Here is an 18,783-nt window from a genome sequence, read left to right as displayed (position 1 = left end):
ACCCCGTTATCAATATCGACTCTGTATTGTGTCCATAAATTGTAATGAATTGTAATCGGATGCTCTTTCTGAACTAAATTATATAATTCAAGAAGACAAAAGAAATGAGCTTTTAATCTATTTACAAGACAAAATAAATACAATAATATGTAATATAGAAAAGAGGAGGAATTTGTGCAGTGGTGTGTCTGGGTGTTATAAGCAGAAAATTAGCCGTCCCTTTATTGTCTGTGTGCGGGTATTCTTAGTTATTGCGATGATATAAATAATTATCTTGCAAATTATATGGGCAAATTATATAGAAGAGTATGTATGCATGTATGTATGTATGTATGTATGTATGTCTGTCTGTCTCTATGTATGTATGTATGTATGTATGTATGTATGTATGTATGTATGTATGTATGTATGTATAGATTTAAGAACACATCATCGAAATTCATGTAATATAATGCCGAGCGGAAGCTAACTAAAAACCTTAATAAATACACGATCCTTGACAAATGAAATCGAAAGTAAATAACCACCATGATATACAAGATGAAAGGAAAATATATATCAAAATACTATTCCAAAGACATGCAAAACAAAAGCGACAGACAGAAAACTACTTAAATAAAGTCAATGTCATTCTATATAAATGATACAATTTCAAAACGTACAAGACCTTTCTAGGTAAAATTTCACCCCAGGATGCATCGCACGACAGCTTGCCTTTCTTAGTCACTGAGGTGAAAAATGCAGGTCAAAGCGGGGCCTCAGAGTTCTGGGTGACTGGATTAAGAGACCAATGGAACTATCTTTATGCTCGATCAGAAGAGATATAAACTAATAGGTCTACATAGAGGTATCAAAATTATGAAAAGCAAAGGCCTGAATATTATGATACAGAAGGGATATTTATCCTTCCCTATCCACAAATAACGTCTTTGCGACATTTTACCGACATGTTCTTGGTAAATTGTACATTCTCTTTCAGGGGTCAATAAGTGTTAGCCTTTCAGAAACCGATAAGGAACTAGTCAGATCTAAAACATGCAACATGTCCTCTTCGCATAAACTGTACAACCAGGTCTCTGATATTGTTATTATTCCTTCGATCTACGTTGGGTAGGCGTATTAAGTCATGATCATGCTGAGACGAAGTCTTGGAAACTACTTCTACTCCGTTATGAAATTCTTGAAAACAACTCATCATTACGAATATAAGGATATTTGTAATTACATAAACTCTGTTCCATTCCATTTTCTGTTCGAATGTTTATGCTTACTTTTGTATTTGTAGTCTCGTTGAAACTTTACCAGATAAAACATTATTTCAAAACGATTACCGAAATCGTCTCTAGACGTAAACATCTCGAATAGCCTTAGACTATTTAACTGATCAGCTGAAAATAATTTGAGATTCGTGAGAAAATAAAGCAAAATCCATATAACCTACTAAAAGCAATGTCATTTGGAATAAGCATCAAACATAGTTTATTTAACTTTATTATTTGTGGAAGTGCACTTGATGCAGTTATCATAATAATGAAAGCACAACAGAGGCCTTTCCCGTTTGAATACCACACGCTGTTTAGCATTCCTTGATTATTAACAGCAGACAGAACTCCATCAGAGAAATAATGCTGTATTCAAGAACAATAACAAAGTACAAACTACTCTGCAAGTGAATTAAATCTACTGGCGGATTAAAATTACTTTATCTGCTAAAAACGAAGCCCAGTGGAAAGGTACAAGGTTATTTGATAGTCTCAGTTGACGAATATTTACCAATATCGTAATGTCATGCAGGCTGTTTTGAAGGCGAAAAAGGTTGAATTTGTAATAAGTTAGTGAAACGGGCTTTTTATACGGACTAATGTAAACATGTGCCACATTGTTATATTATAAGCGACGCATTGTGAGGTTTCTCATATGATGGAAACTTTAAGAAAGTTATGCTGTATTATACGTTTATAAATTTTGTTACTGGCAAACAGATTACAGATACAACTGCTATAAGTGAAAAACCTGCATAAAACGAATTTGGAAAGAGATTACATGTCCAATTTCTTCTAACCTAATGTGAACTACAGAACGTTTATATTTCCTTTGAAGTGGCTATGTTTATCTTGCACCATTTGCACCATGGCTAATTTGTGTATAAGATTTCCCCGGCCAAGGAAGGATATTGTCAATCCTTAAGTTTACCGGGTCAATAACACTTTCATTGATGCAATAAATCAATGTAGTAACAAAGGTATTTCTCCTGCATTATAACATTTAAGTACCTACTGAGAAACGATACAAACCGCTAAAGGATCCACTATCATGCTCTGATCCAAATACAGTTATTGTGCCTGTGTCCGGAGTATCTACCTTTCCTTCAAATATACCATCTCTTGTTTTCTTTAAATTATTTTCCAAGATTCTTATCCTCTGCAGTAACTTAGACTCAAGCCGAAATGTGACGGAAGATTTGGCAGGAAGGGAGCCTTTTAGAGGCTCTAGCAGTCGGCATTGATATTTTGTGATGGCCCCGAAGTAACAAAAAGGAAATGGGTTGAACGGAGACATGGGCTTTCGGCAATCAATCAGGTATGAAATTGATGACCAGTACCTATCACCGCCTTCCCATGGTCGTTTAGCCATAATATCCAGCGCGTAGAAACCTTCGGTTGGCAATCTAGACTTGACAACTAGTTTTTCAGCAAACGATTCGATCAGAGTGCAGTTTTCCAGACTGACATCTTTACTTTCTGCGTGCTGAAGTTTGGCCATAGCGTCAACTTGTCTGGTAGTTGGTATGTCTATAATAAGATTACCATTTCTTGCTATGAAAATTGGAATTTTCATCGATTTCTCTGCAAATCCGTATCGTTTGTATTCTGGACAAAACGCCCAAGGTGTTTCTCTTGAAGGGTACGGTTTCGCAGGTTTTCTAGGATCACTGCATTTGATTATATACTCAAGGATTGAATTGTGTTTATCTGTTTGCTTTCCTTTGCACTTTGCGAAAATTTTCAAAACATATTTTGCAGCCGTTGGTGGTCGAACCGTAATGTTCAAAGTAGTAGTGTTTTTCATGTAGGACATAGCATACTTACTCATATCTGTACCATCGCTGAGAGTAAAAGTCATTATCCAGCTTTCTATATTCCCCTGTCCATCTTTAATAGCAATGGTATCATCTGATTGGACTTCTATCACTCCAGACGTATGGGATATAGGGATTACTCCAAGCTCTAAGGCAGTGCTATCTAACTTTACTCGTGTGCTAAATTCTTTCAATGAAACAGGTTTGTCCAACAATTGCCATTTTGAATCATGTGCCTCGTTTTTGCTCATACAGGGATAATGTTTATTGATAAAATCTTTCGGATCTGTAAGGAAGTAAAATTCTGTGAACTGCTTTTGAAACTGTTGTCCATTCAACTGCCCAGCACCCCACGTACACTCCACAAACCGCCAATCACCATTAATAAGGACCACGTTCCATGCATGATTAGTTGTCGTGGTTGGGTTTATAACCATTTCGGCGCTGTAGCCGAAGCTCTTTGCATGTCCACTGATTGTCTTAGCGGGAATATTCACTTCTCTGCAAGTTTAAATGAAATAAAGCTTGTGAATATGCTGACTTAAAATGTTTCACTCTCTTCTTCGCATGCAAATAGGGCGTTTGGTCGAGCCTATCTGCATAAAATATGTTCATATATATATATATATATATATATATATATATATATATATATATATATATATATATATATATATCAGGGTGAGAACTCGACAAACAAGTAAAACATCTGCGTTAGACTGAAAATGCATTGAACGTTCCAGGCATGAATTAATGATCTGTCTTACAAAAAAAAGATATTGCACCAATTTAAAATCTAGTTCAACAAGAACAAATGAGTTTGCATACCTTGTAAATATACCGCCTTACCTGCAGAAGGCCGAAAAGAGATCCGCGTATCCTTGACACACAGATTTTCCTGTCTTTAAAACGTAACTTGGGTCGCAGGAACTTATTTTGCCATTAACGAGGCCTTCTGTGTCATATCTGAAATCATTGTCGTACATGTACATGTTCATAAAGCAATCAAGTTTTATACGAGATCCTCCCATCCTTCCTTGTGGTTTCTGACTTACATTCGACAGTTCCAATTTCGCTCATGCTTAAATACGACGTATATAGACATATCTGAGATCTGCTTACTCATGCTGTTGTTAATGCTATAACATCCTGATTATCACACCCTTGATATATCGCAGTCCTGTTTGATATCACAATATTGATCTGCAAAGCAGATTGTTGAGAAAAAATTGAATACAAATTATATAAAATTACTATCTGAATTATTGTTCTCTTACCGTCATTATCCCTCCACAAATCACGGAGAACATTCTCTCAATAATAATCTTCTACACATAGGTATATCATGTCCCAAACTGTGTTAATCGGAACATAATGGAAATAAAAAGGGTCAAACATTTTTTTTTTTTTTTGTTTAATTAGTCCACTATGTCATAAAATAAATGTATTTTCATGATTGTAAGGACTGATTATGACCACGGCGATGAAGACGATGATAACCGTGATAGATTGCTTAATTATTGCATTCTATAAAATTTGTATCTTATCTATCGGCGTGGATCTATCTGAGTCTCTGTCAGTAATTATTGCATTCCTAAAAAATGATATAATTTTCCATCTCTTTCGTTCGGACCGCTCCGATGGCTTTGTGGTTAAAGCGTCCGCCTCGGGTGCGGAAAGTCGCTGGTTCGAACCCGGGACGAGTCGTACCAAAGACTTTAAAAAATGGAACTAACAGCTGCCTCGTTCGGCGCTCAGCATTAAGAGGTTACTGTTAGGACTGGTCGGCCTGATGTTAGGATAATGTGACTGGGTGGGACATGATTCTACATGTCTGAGACGTGATGCCCAAATGCTAGACATCATTATAAACTGCCACACGGCAGACCTAGTAGCGATATGACTGAACAAATGTTAAAGCTACGATAAAAATCTAAATCATGACAAATATGCACACACAAACACACACACAGTCTCTTTCGTCTAAGACCATGTGGTAAGATTATGATTTTTTATGATACACTACCAGAACCGTATCGACTGTAACAGGCAGAGAAAAAAAGAATCCTAATTCAAACTTCATAATGGTATAGATGTGAGGACAGGATTTAGTGAAGGTCGAGAGCGATCCCATCGGATGGTAAAGATACAACATAACTTAGTCACGATCGAGAACGATCCCATCGGATAATACAGATACATCAGAAGATGACAAAGACATTCTCATACAAATTTTACCTCGGTCTAAAGGTAAAGAAAAATTGACAATGAACTGAAGATAAAGGACGGAAATTGATCTTAAAAATTGAGAAACAAATATTGCATTGCAAAACGATTCATTTTACAGTTAAAAATATTTACAGGTGATATATTATGAGATTGACTACGGACATTAATTGGTTCCTACTTAACAACCTAAATGTGGGAAATGTGAGCTATATATATATATATATATATATATATATATATATATATATATATATATATATATATGAGATTTGTATTTGTGATGTATTGTCTTATACATGTTGACATATCTACTTCACTTAAAGATAATAATGTGAAAGCTATTTGTATCAATGGCTGACAGCATACGGTTCGTCAATCAAGCAGGACCGACGTTCGTTAATATCCATATAAACTGTGTATAGGGACAAACGTTAGTGTGTGACATACCTGATATTGTCTGTAATCCAGCGATAGAACGCGCGGACCCTTTCCAGATTTGTTTTGGCCGGTTTTACGAGGTAATTTGCTAGCTCGCTTACTGATCTTCTAAGAGAAGCTGGTGCCTGTAAGTCAGTGGAAAAGTAAAATGTTAGAAGATACATTAGTTCTAACTGCATTGGTGATATTTCACTGCTGAGACAAACTTCACTTTCAAATTAGCTACAACGTACGACAGCATAATTGAGAAAAAAAAAGAGCACGGCGACCACCTTATACTTAATTTGCCTGGCTCATATTTATACACTAGTTTCTTTAGATTTTTTATGTTTTGTGACATTATGCCCTAATATCAATAATGGGGGGGGGAGCTTTGACTACATAACTTTCTATCGAGTTTAACAAGCTATCTTCTTTCAAAGCTTAACTAGACTTGCCCCATGTAAGCAGAAGCTTACACAGCAGTAAACGTAGCATATATTGCCATGCAGTGCACAATATTAATTCATAAAAATACAACGTACGCAATGTTCCTTAATCGTATTTTATTTGCTAAATTAAATTATTCCTACAACATTGCAGAACGATCAATAAGATAATGTTCATGAAAGAGGCTATTGCCTGTGTATCACAACATATTGAAATATGAGATTAAAAAGGCGAATTTTGTCGAAGAACTATGCAGCCAACTAGATGCAATCAAATAAACTGAGAAATTTGAGGAAACCTTGAGCAGCCTTCACATAGTCTGTTTACTTAACATGATCTAAACCCCTCTGCCCCACCGCAAGTAGACATCAAGATTAGCTCTGAAACAACACACTGGCTACATACAGACTGTTTTTAAAGACAACACTTCATCCTGCAAGGCAGCCTTTGACAGCATCAAGAGAACTGTTCAATGAAAACTCAGACAGTTGAAGACTCGTGGCTAAAAGATAGGGCACATCGAACTCCGTTCTAAGCGGACAGCATTGATATGAAAAGCTGATATGATGATGTGAAGATCATGTACGGGGCATAATCCTCAGGAACTTCTCCAATGCTGGGTGTTGACTGCACCATACTGCTCAGTGACAAAGAAAATTTATTTCAAAGGTGGGCATAACAATTCAACAACATCCTTTATCAGCAATGGTCATTCATGGTGGAGGCGATTGACAAACTACCCTACGTTGAGTCAAAAATAGTACATGCTGATCCTCCAACTCGGACTGAAACTGATAAATCATTGTACCTGCTCTCATATGGCAAATCATCTGGATCTGATGCTATACTTGCTCAAGTCTACAAAGCCGGATGTTCACTGATGGCATAGAAACTGGCTGTCTTCTTCCAATTAAAATGGACTCGAGGGACTATACCCATGATTACAACGATGCTTTCATCGTCCATTATGGCGAGCGGAAATGATAAAAGACAATCCTGCAACAACGATCTGGTCATCTCTGTGTTGAAGGTTGTTGAAACAATCCACGAGATAGTCATGCTAAATCACATTGTGCATCATATCTATCACATGATCCTGCCTGAGAGTCCATGTGACTTCAGAAAAGAACAAGCGTCCACAGATATGGTATTTGCAGCCCGTCAACTCACGCGAAATGACAGAATCATACCAACTGCCTGAACCTGTCATTCATCGACCTGACAAAAAACTTAGATACAACCACCCATTGCAAACGGCGTTTCACAACTAGTGTCAATAAGACAGAGGTGATGCAACATCCTGCACTAAGAGGCTTTGCGTACAGCCTACCCTCACAAAAAAGATGGAGAAATTATTAATGCAGTGTACTAGTTCAACTATCTCGACAGTACAATGTCGCGTGCAGAGTCCAAAATTGATGATGTAATCAACGCCAGAATTTTCAAATTAGGTGTGATATTTAGTAGACTACGTACAAATATGACAGAGCACAGAAGATCAATAACGTCATTGTGTTGCCCAACGTACTTTCTGCATGCCAAAACCTGAACGGTGCACTGACGCCAGGACAAGAATCAGTATCATTTTGACACCGGCTGACTGATGAAACTGACGAGAATAATATGACATGACAGGGTCCTAGACAATTATGCTCTCGCAGGAACAGGCTTCTCCGTTTATACACACATACACACACACACACACACACATACATATGACATAAGCAGGCCACATAACCAAGATGTCAGAAGAGAGACTCACAAACAAGATCTTCTACCGAGATTTGGGTGAGGGACATCGATATCATGATTGTCAGAATAAACGCTTCAAAGATTCATGCAAATTCTCCTTGAAGCACTTCAACACTGACCCTGAGTCACAAGAAGATCTTGAACATGATCGTTCCACAGGGAGAAGTGTCGTCAATACTGAAGAGAATTGCAGGAACAACAAAGAAGCCTGAGCAGCGTAAATCTCAGAACTGCAAGCCAACCCAAGTGATATTTCCTGCAAAAGTTGTCATAGGCAGTTAAGGGCACAAATTGGCCTAATCAGCTACTCGCATACCCACGAAACCCAAATCATGGACAACGAATCTTCTTTATTGTTGACTTTAATTGATTGTTGTTACCATTAGTACAATTATAACGGCCCTTACAATTTTGTGTTCTAGTGACAAGTTTGCAAAGACTATCACGTGTAATGTCAAATTGCTTTCTTTCACATCAACATAAATAGGCTAATCAATGGTTAATTGATCCAGATACATTTTAATGCAACGAATCTGAACGCTGTCTTGCGCATTCGTTTTTCCACATGAAACATAGCAATCAAGATGGACTGTCGTTGTCTTCTCACATCATAAGGCATTGTATGGCTGATGATATTACCTAATTTATGTGATCAAAATAAATGTGATAAAGTATGATGAGGGCTTCAAAAATATTTTACCGGTATGTAAAATATATTGTATGGGTCATTACAGCAAATTATGCGGTGTTTTTCGCGGGGGGGGGGGGTCTGGGAATAGCACGCAATATAAGCGCCCCGTTTACACATATGTTCTTTTATCACTATCAAAGATTATTACTGCGCGTAAGGTTATATGCGCTATAGAGTGGCAAACAGTATCGAGTATTTCAAATGGTCTATTTATTTTCCATGTGTGTTTAGTTTTTTTTTTTTTGGAATTTTTTATATTGATAGCGAGAATGGAATTAATTCAGTTAGAGACAATAATTACTAGGTCTCGCTCCACTCTTCGGGATTTTTCCAATTTTTCGGATCGTATACATGCACTTATAAATCGTGGAGGGACATTTAAGAAAGGTGTCCTACAAATATTATGAACGTCTGAGTAAGTGACAGGTGTAAGGTGAAGTTGTTTGCATTTGCAAAATTCACATTAGAAAGATTATTGACATAACCCTGTGCTGCTTTCATGCACTGTGCCTGAAATCGTTTCTGATATTGTGCTTATGGAAATCGTATATGTTCTAAGTACACTGTCACCCAAAATGATTGTCCAAATGTGCTCGAAAGATCAACCTGAATTAGCCTAAATTACACTAATTTAAGCTGTTATGAAAGCAGGAAAAACTGCATTTGCCTGAGTAGACAGTACGCGATTCTGAACGTGCAATGAATGAATAACAAAATACATAAATTGTAACAAATCTTATTGACTCTTTGCTCTGCTACTTACCTCTGCATTCCAGGGTTAAAAAATGACGAAGAGAGTTTTGGCAGGTGAACATATAAAGTAAGGCCAACTTTGATACATTATAACCCGACTTACATCCATTAATCATACATCAAAATAAAGGGAAGTAAACTTTCTTTAATAATATCTAAGACATATCAGGTCTTTTGGGAGATTCTTTTTCTTTAGAAATACACGGTATGCAAAGACTGGATAGCGCCATCGAAGTGACGAAAATGTATGATGCTATATAACTCATGATCTACCCAAATCTATAGCCTGCAGATATTTCAAAAATCAACATGTATGTTTCCATGTTATCTTACATGATTTTTTTAAGGCTCTAAATATTCTTTTTTTCATCTCTGCAGAGTTGCAGAAAGACATATAATATCTGAACCACTCACTGCATCTCTGCGTGAAAACGACTGACAACATATCGGTTTAATGAGGCCGGCACGAGATTCGCGGGGGGGGGGGGGGAAGGGAAGGTGCAGCTACACCACCCCTGTTTTAGTTCGAAACAATTGAAAACTTCCCCAGCAGGCAAGTTTGTTACAGTTAGATGTGTACAATACATAAGCTTCCGTGAGCTTCGTCCCATGGGCCCTCTGTCAGGGATTCTACCCCACAGACCAGTTGCCTACTTGTTTACTCCATCTCCAGCCATACCTGGCCAAAAAGAAAACTAAACCACCGGATCCACTTCTAGTGTCTCCATTTGAAAGTAGAAAGGAACATTTAATGACAAATCTTTGCAGAAGGCTGATTTACCTTTAGATTTAAACCTCCGTCTGTGAGAGCCTGTAGTCGTTGTTGTGGTGGTTATCGTTCTGTGTGTGGCGACATTTTATATTTTGAGGCTTATCGAAATAAAGTTTGCTAAGCAGGACGGGGAATAAATAATGCCGAATCTAGACTTGACCACGTTATTTTCTAATTTTGCACCTGCCGGTTTGACTGAAGGCACTGTCCACACCTTGTACACGTTATTCTTGTGATACTATTATGGTAACGCATACCTTGAGAGCATGTTCATCGATATGCTTGAAGATGGTTGGGTCCGGTACGATATCCCGTTTCTTGGTCTTCGGAGGATGTGGTGGAACTTCATCACCACCCACAGAGTCTCTCTATAAAATATACATGATGTGGTTCTACCATCCTTGCAGAATGTGGAAAAGGTCAGTTAAAACAAGGTTCGATAAAGATATTTTCTACAATATGCATTGTAAAATATTCAGCAATTGTAATCATTGTACATCTATATTTGATGAGAGTGAAAAGGAAACGTGCTGCACTTTCAAATTCTTTTCTTGTTTCTGTATTTCACAAAGTTTTGGAAGTTGAACCCAATTTCCGTAACGACAAGAAAGATTTAATATTTTGTATAGGCATCTACATTATTCATGCAATCGGTTATTGAATAATTTTCCGTTTCCAATCGAATTTATGCCAAAGGAATATACTAGGTTTTATATACCACATAATGTGAACCATCAAATGACATTGTACACGACCAAACCAAGTCAAAAATTCACATTGGAGACATTTTAAATAAATATGCCGGTTCTTAAACACACTGGCGTGAACATATCTATATATATATATATATATATATATATATATATATATATATATATATATATATATATATATATATATTTATTTGCATACTTACACACGCACACACATACATACATACACACACACAAATACATACATACATACATACATACACCTACATACATACAGACCTACATACATTCATACCTACCTACCTACCTACCTACCTACCTACCTACATACATACATACATACATACATACATACATACATACATTTGTTGTTTTTGTTGTTGTTGTTGTTGTTGTAGGGTTTAACGCCATTTTTCAGCACACGATAGGCTATACATGGCGGCCAGTATTATTGGTGGAGGAAGAACATACATACATACATACATACATACATACATACATACATACATACATGCATACATACATACATACATGCATACATACATAAGCACACACACACATATTTATATATATATGAATATACACACACACACACACACATATATATATATATATATATATATATATATATATATATATATATATATATATATATATATATATATATATATATCATATATACATTTATTTACCTAATGGATATATAAAATGCATAATGCATATATATATTGTTACTACTTAACTTTAAATACGATAATTACGACAATAGAGTTTTTAACAGCCTACATAAGTAAAACCATTTATCAATCTAAATAAAAATATTATAAGTTACTCATTGAATTATCGACGTTTCTACGAGAAATGTTTGTTATCATGACTATTTGCTGTGTGACTCGATACTGTTGGTAGCTACCATTATAATTAGTGTTCTGATGCATCTTGATTATTGTAAAGTTACCGTGATTGTTATTATCTATCTATCTATCTATTTATCTATCTATATATATATATATATATATATATATATATATATATATATATATATATATATATATATATATATATATATATATATATATATTCATTTGTAACAGCAACATTTATCTTATGTTACGTGCTTAGGCTCGAATAAACAGTAACACAAGAAAGAGTGAAACCAACAAGCTTTGATAAAAATATATAATAATTTATTTTCCTGCAAAATTTCTGTAAAAATGAAAAACCATATGAATTTACGGTTTTAATAAACAAATAAAAAATAATCCAAGCATATTCCACGAATACAATTTTTGAAGTCCTAAAAATAAAATGTTCTAACGATTTCAAGTTCGAGTCCCGACGAAGAATCCAACAAGGAAGACGATGACGTATGCTGTAATCTGTAGCGTTGAAGTATACAGTTCCTTGTAGAAACAAGAATTATCACTCCGGTTTTGGAAGATTGAATAACTTTTTCTAAAATCTGTACTTGCTAAACAATTTCACATGAGCACACATATTTTCCAGGAAAAAATAATTAATCCTTTTGAATCCAAGTAATTTGAAATAACTCCAATCCAAGTAATTTGAAATAACTCCAAACAGCACAAGATACAACTTCTAGCGTAAGAAAAATTCCATTGATTGTAATAACCACGTTATCATTACTGTTTCTTACATGTCGTGATGATTGTAATAACCACGTTATCATTACTGTTTCTTACATGTCGTGATGATTGTAATAACCACGTTATCATTACTGTTTCTTACATGTCGTGATGATTGTAATAACCACGTTATCATTACTGTTTCTTACATGTCGTGATGATTGTAATAGCCACGTTATCATTACTGTTTCTTACATGTCGTGATGATTGTAATAGCCACGTTATCATTACTGTTTCTTACATGTCGTGATGATTGTAATAGCCACGTTATCATTACTGTTTCTTACATGTCGTGATGATTGTAATAGCCACATTATCATTACTACTCTCGATAACCTACCTGGATATTCTTAAGGTCGACATCCTTTGCACGTGTATCTTTATTTTCCTGGTAACAGGTGTCATCAACAAGCAAAAAGTAAAATAAAAAAAGATATTGATTTTAGACTAGCTTATATAATTATGACAATATTCGGAATTGTTAAGAGCTTATATAATGTCAATGTACTTAGCTGTGTAACATAAGAATAAAGTACATGAAAGGCTTACATAATTATTCGAAGACATTTTAAACAGAGTCACATCAGCAGGTAAGAAAACATAATAAATAACTGGATTGGTAAATAATGAACACACACCCCACCCCACCCCCCAGCTTGTCAATCGTATAGCTCATCACCTAATCAACTTTTACGTCGTAGTTTACTTGACATTATTAGAATTTCCTTTTCTTTCATCGATCAGCTACATTTTGAAATATGGAAGATGTTTTCAAGATTGATTCCAATAAAATATGAAAGGAGAGTTCTTGTTGAATTTCACTCCCCTTTCCCTGTTCTCCACATAAGGGCTATAGCATATAAAATATGAAAGGAGAGTACGTGTTGAATTTCTCTCCCCTTTCTGTGTTATCTACATAAGGGCTAGAGCGTATAAAACATGAAAGGAGAGTACGTGTTGAATTTCTCACCCCTTTCCATGTTATCTACAAAAAGACTATAGCGTATAAAATATGAAAGGAGACTACTTGTTGAATTTCTCTCCCCTTTCTATGTTATCTACATAAGGGTTATAGCGTATGAAATATGAAAGGAGAGTACCTGTTGAATTTCTCTCCCCTTTCCATGTTATCTACAAAAGGACTATAGCGTATAAAATATGAAAGGACACTACTTGTTGAATTTCTCTCCCCTTTCTATGTTATCTACATAAGAGCTATAGCGTATAAAATATGAGAGGAGAGTACGTGTTGAATTTCTCTCCCCTTTCCATGTTATCTACATAAGGGCTATAGCGCATACAATATGAAAGGAGAGTACTTGTTGAATTTTTCTCCCCTTCCCATGTTATGTACAAAACGACTATAGCGTATAAAATATGAAAGGAGAGTACTTGTTGAATTTCTCTCCTTAGCCCATGTTATCTACATAAGGGCTATAGCATATAAAATATGACAGAAGAGTACGTGTTGAATTTATCTCCCCTTTCCATGTTATATTCATAAGGGCTATAGCGCATAAAATATGCAAGGAGAATGCTTGTTTAATTTCTCTCCTCTTTCCATGTTATCTACATAAGTGGTATAGCGCATATAATATTAATTTATAACATTTGTTAACATGTCTTTGGTTTAAATAAGATTCCCTGTCAGCTTAAGTATCTGTGGCACTTTGACCGGTTTAAATATGCTTTGAAGTAAAATTAAAAATTATTCGTGGTAATTTGATCGGTTTAAATATGCATTCGAGTAAAATTAAGAATTATTTGTTGTACTTTGATCTGTTTAAATGTGTTTTGAAGTAAAATAAGACGAATGGTACTAGCATATATCTTAGTAATATATCTTAGTCAGGTTCAGTTCTAAGTCGATTCATCAATAATGTATGTGCCATTCCTACTTAAGAGATTTTTCACACAAAAAACAAATGTCCCTTTTAGTATTTTTATTGTTATTTTAACTTCAAATGACCATTCTATCAATAAACTTCTACAATAATGGATGATTGGATTTCTCTAGAATGATGGAAACAAAATGCCAAGAGTGAAGAGCAAGGGAGCTAATGCAGTCTGTACTTTCAGGAATCGGAACACCACTTGGCCATTCCGTCAAGCCATGCAATAACCTTGGAATTAGTTGCATGAATCCGCATCAATTTAATGTGTATGGTGATTTGCCTCTCGCGGGGTATAACACATATTACGACAGCCAAGACTAAGGAATGTTATGATTCATACTTTGTTTCCTTCCAGCAACATTTGTTCTATGTGAAAAAGTAGTTCAGAATATAATTCTCAAAGGCGATTAAATGCATCCGAGATTTCTTTCTCGACTTGACGGAAAAAGCCGAAGACATTAAGATTGTACTTTTAGCTTGCTCCTCCAGTCCGACTTCGATCTTCACCATTATGCTACGAAAAGCAAAACTGGGCTCAAGGAAAAAGACGAAGTGAAATGAAAAAGACTAAGTGAAATGAAAACTAAGCGACTCAAACTGCAACAGTTGACAAAAAACTAACAAAAATAATGAAAGCAAAGTAGGACAGACTACACTTTTAAGGTAACACAGTACAATTTATATCACACACACAATATGTTACAAAAGAACTTAGAAAAATAGAGGTATAACGTCTTTTTTAAAGTCATGGACTTTATCACGTTATAATATCAATGATGTCAGCACTCCGTCATATGTTGAGATCAAAACATGTTCGTTTGATGTGAGCAAATCCTCAAAGAGGACGTGTTTTGCTGCAGTTAGGCCTCGGTTAGCTTATTTTAACCTAGGTTAGCTAATTATAACCTCCGATACACAACCAGACAGCGTCGTCTTTTAATGCATATTGTTTGTTGTTGTTGGGTTCAACGCCATTTTTCAGCACACAAAAGGCTGTGCATGGCGGCCAGTATTAATGGTGGAGGAAGAACCCGGGAAAACCCAGGGAAGAACCACCGACCCACGAGATTGCTAGGCGGTAAAACATAGAAAAGTGGAACTAAATCTAGGTGATAATGCCCCGTTTTAGGAAGCAAAAATATGTAAAAGCAGATCAAATGAAACTTTTAAAGTTTAGCGTATCCATTTCTTTAAAAAAAATTCGTTTGGGAAAGACACCAACTGCATCAATTTATGATTGTAGTTGTATAGAACTTGGGTTGTGAGATCACTGTCACGAAGATGTTGAGAATTGCGACTGCTTTAAACTCACGCTTACCACTAACAAGATGGCTTTATAAGAGTGTAGAACAAGTCTCAATGAAGACACCACCAGCTGCGCTCATTGTGAATTTTAATTTGGACAATATAAGATGAAACACAGGGCTATAACTGACACCGTCCACCGCGAAGATGGAATCTCCAAAGAGACGACATTTATGCGGATCGTAAATAGAACACTTGCTGTTTAATTGTAAGACACAGTGGACCGAAAGCACCAACAACTTTCCAGCGGACCAGTCCATATGAGCCAAATATTTAATAGTCTTTAACAAACATATTTCTAATCCAGATAAAATACTCAAGAAGCGACATAACCCATGCGATTACAAGTCACTAATCTTGATGTTATAAAAATAGGTGAATCGGAAAAGAATATGAACTTGTAAGTCTAATCTTTACTATTTAGCATTCCAAGTGAAACGTTAAATCCACCAATGCTCAATATAACAAGTGGAATTTTGTTGTATCAATCCATGACGATAAGTTTCTATTATTTACATACAAATATTTCATTTGCGGTATTAGACCTCCCTGCATAGAATCAAAGGCTACTAACATGTTGACGTCCTATTCAAATGTATTGTTCACTCTACTAGCAGACGATTCAAGTTTATTATCGTCTAAAACATTAATTTATCAATCCGATTTTAATGAATACTTAAGCCTAAGAACATGCGAATATATATATATATATATATATATATATATATATATATATATATATATATATATATATATATATATATATATTGGTGGGTGGTGTGGGTGGGTGGATGTTTACATATGTAAATTGATAAGTTGATGGATATATTATCATTCTAGTTGTTTTGCATATCAAAGTCACTTCACCTCAACATCGCGAACGATATCTGTCTGTTGCTCCACTAATTGTCACGTGAGCATCTCGAGGTGTAGATAGAATTACCTAACTTTGTGTCAAGATACGGAAGAAATTTACTTGGTTGATAGATGTTAAAGAATGGTATCTTTACATGTATACAGCTATGTCGACCTTTGAAAATTCTGTAAGAGTCGATGTAGGTATGATACAGAGCCGGAGGCCTTTGGGTGCCAAAACTAAATAAACATCGTCTACATCATCTAGCTCTATGACACTATTTTCAAATTCTACTGGTCTGGTTATTTGATTGGCTAATTAGGACATTACTTTGTTCACCTATGGCACACAACGGATCTGATAACTGCTTAACCCTGTTTCAAGAATGGACTCTTCTTGTACTCCAGGACCAAACTAAGAAGATTACATGCATACATAACACTGTTTGGTTCAATCTATGGATATCTCACTTTGGTACTATGTGTAACCTGTGTAGTGTTGTCCTGTACAAATGGTCTATAATTTATGCTACAACGTAACGGACTGTGAATTACTTGCGTATTGCAATAATTGTATTCTACACTTTCATTTGGACATAAGTTGTTGTTCATGCCAAGAATAATTTCTATAGCACGAAAATGAAGGGATGATTATTGGAAAATAACATCTGAATTCCTCCTGTCAGTATTGACTCATAATAATTGTTCATTCCTTGAATGATAACTAGGTATTTCCATTATCATTATTTTAAGACAATATGTTTTAAACAATTGTAGATACAATATATTTTTATTTTCTAAATCCAAGAAGCATTCGTGATGATGAATCTATATCATAGCCAAATACAAACCAAGGTACATCATATATGACCAAAATAAATTTCTTATAAGACTGTGAATACAGGATCACTGAAATTTAAATAAATGCTAGAAAATATACGATAATATGTAAAAAAGACTAATCAACAATATTTCTAAGAAACAAGGTTTAGTTTCTCGTGATAGTCGGGTCATATCATTTACCGAAAGAGATAAACGTTTCAGCGAGAGAATATAGTACTGGGAAATCCAACTACTGGTGATTTTACAAAATTGTATCCATTACTGAATGATAGCGTATGTGATCTTACCTTCCCTTGTCTTGTTTCGTACTTTGCTGACACGTTATCTGACTTGGAGATAGCACAACCCATGATTTTTTTGACGCTTCGTCCTCTGTCTATCAGGATTTGACCGTGATTTTGAATTGCCCTAAATCCTTTACATGTCCTATGGCAGCGACCTAAATTGTCACGTCAATAGAGTAGAGCTGTATCTAGTGAACTTTGGGTTTCCCAATTACTTAGTCTGTGACGTCATTTGAAATCTAATCATGCCGTTCACGACTATTTTGGAAATGACCTCCGACTTCTATTGAGTAGATGATTCCGCGGCACCGAAACGGTAAAAAAGATGTAAAACGTGAGACATTTATTTCTGACTTTGTCTCGATGTCGGTTGATACACATCTGTGGTCTACACGGAGCTACAAATAAGACGCGTTTGTGAACGAATCCTACGGGTACATTACGAGTCAAACTTGTACATGTTGTTCGTTTATAAATACCTCCATAAACAAGGAAGTAGATAATCTAACCACGTAAGGTAAATGGCATGGGCTATATGTGTTTAATTAGTAGGCGCAGATACAATCGCTTGCACCATAGCGAAATTTACTGTATATATATTAGTGCGTGTGCTTCAGGGCTTCGTATATCCATCCAACTGAAATATTCTGGGATTTTTGTTAAACAGGTGACTAAGTGGATTTTCTCCTTAGAATATCCGCTAAGTTTTAGTTGGGTTTTAGATTACAAATTGTTATGAGCAATCTTCCAGAGAAATGTTTTTCTGTATACATACTGACCCGTCATAATTAAGATCAGAAATGGAAAAAACATATAATAAAACTTAACCTCATCGAAGGTATGTGCCTTAGCAATATCAATGCATATTTTTTATTATAATATCTGACAGTAGTTGATTCCTATCAGGATTGAAGTAGTGAACATATACAGAGTAAATGATTATAGTGAATTAAAATTCAACTGCGCATGCGGGTAAACTCAAACATATGCATCGCGAAATCCATCCCAGAGTTTATATGTATTTACGCATGGCATACACACTATTCTAAAGGGTGCTTGACCAGAAAGGTAAGGGCACTTAACGAAGATCTCTCGTCTT

At 35.5% G+C, this 18,783-nt stretch overlaps 1 protein-coding gene across 2 annotated transcripts; it reads right to left on the bottom strand.

Moving 5' to 3' along the window:
- Positions 1–98: 98 nt before the first annotated feature.
- Positions 99–18,154, bottom strand: LOC149794568 (kyphoscoliosis peptidase-like). Of its 2 annotated transcripts, XM_089968842.1 has the most exons (6): positions 17,688–18,152; positions 12,843–12,890; positions 10,401–10,511; positions 5,756–5,871; positions 3,929–4,045; positions 99–3,580 (listed from the first exon to the last, which is right to left on the bottom strand). In XM_089968842.1, the coding sequence occupies exons 1-6, from the start codon at positions 17,748–17,750 to the stop codon at positions 2,266–2,268; spliced, it is 1,770 nt and encodes a 589-aa protein (XP_089824968.1). In that variant the 5' UTR covers positions 17,751–18,152; the 3' UTR covers positions 99–2,265. The 2 variants fall into 2 exon arrangements, with proteins under 2 accessions (XP_089824968.1, XP_089824970.1); XM_089968844.1 differs by lacking the exon at positions 3,929–4,045 and having other exon boundaries at positions 17,688–18,154.
- Positions 18,155–18,783: the final 629 nt, after the last annotated feature.

Source organism: Sinohyriopsis cumingii, chromosome 8, assembly GCF_028554795.1.
Source record: "Sinohyriopsis cumingii isolate HCF-2022 chromosome 8, ASM2855479v2, whole genome shotgun sequence".
Lineage (NCBI taxonomy): Eukaryota > Metazoa > Mollusca > Bivalvia > Unionida > Unionidae > Sinohyriopsis > Sinohyriopsis cumingii.
This window is presented reverse-complemented; position numbering and strand designations above follow the sequence as displayed.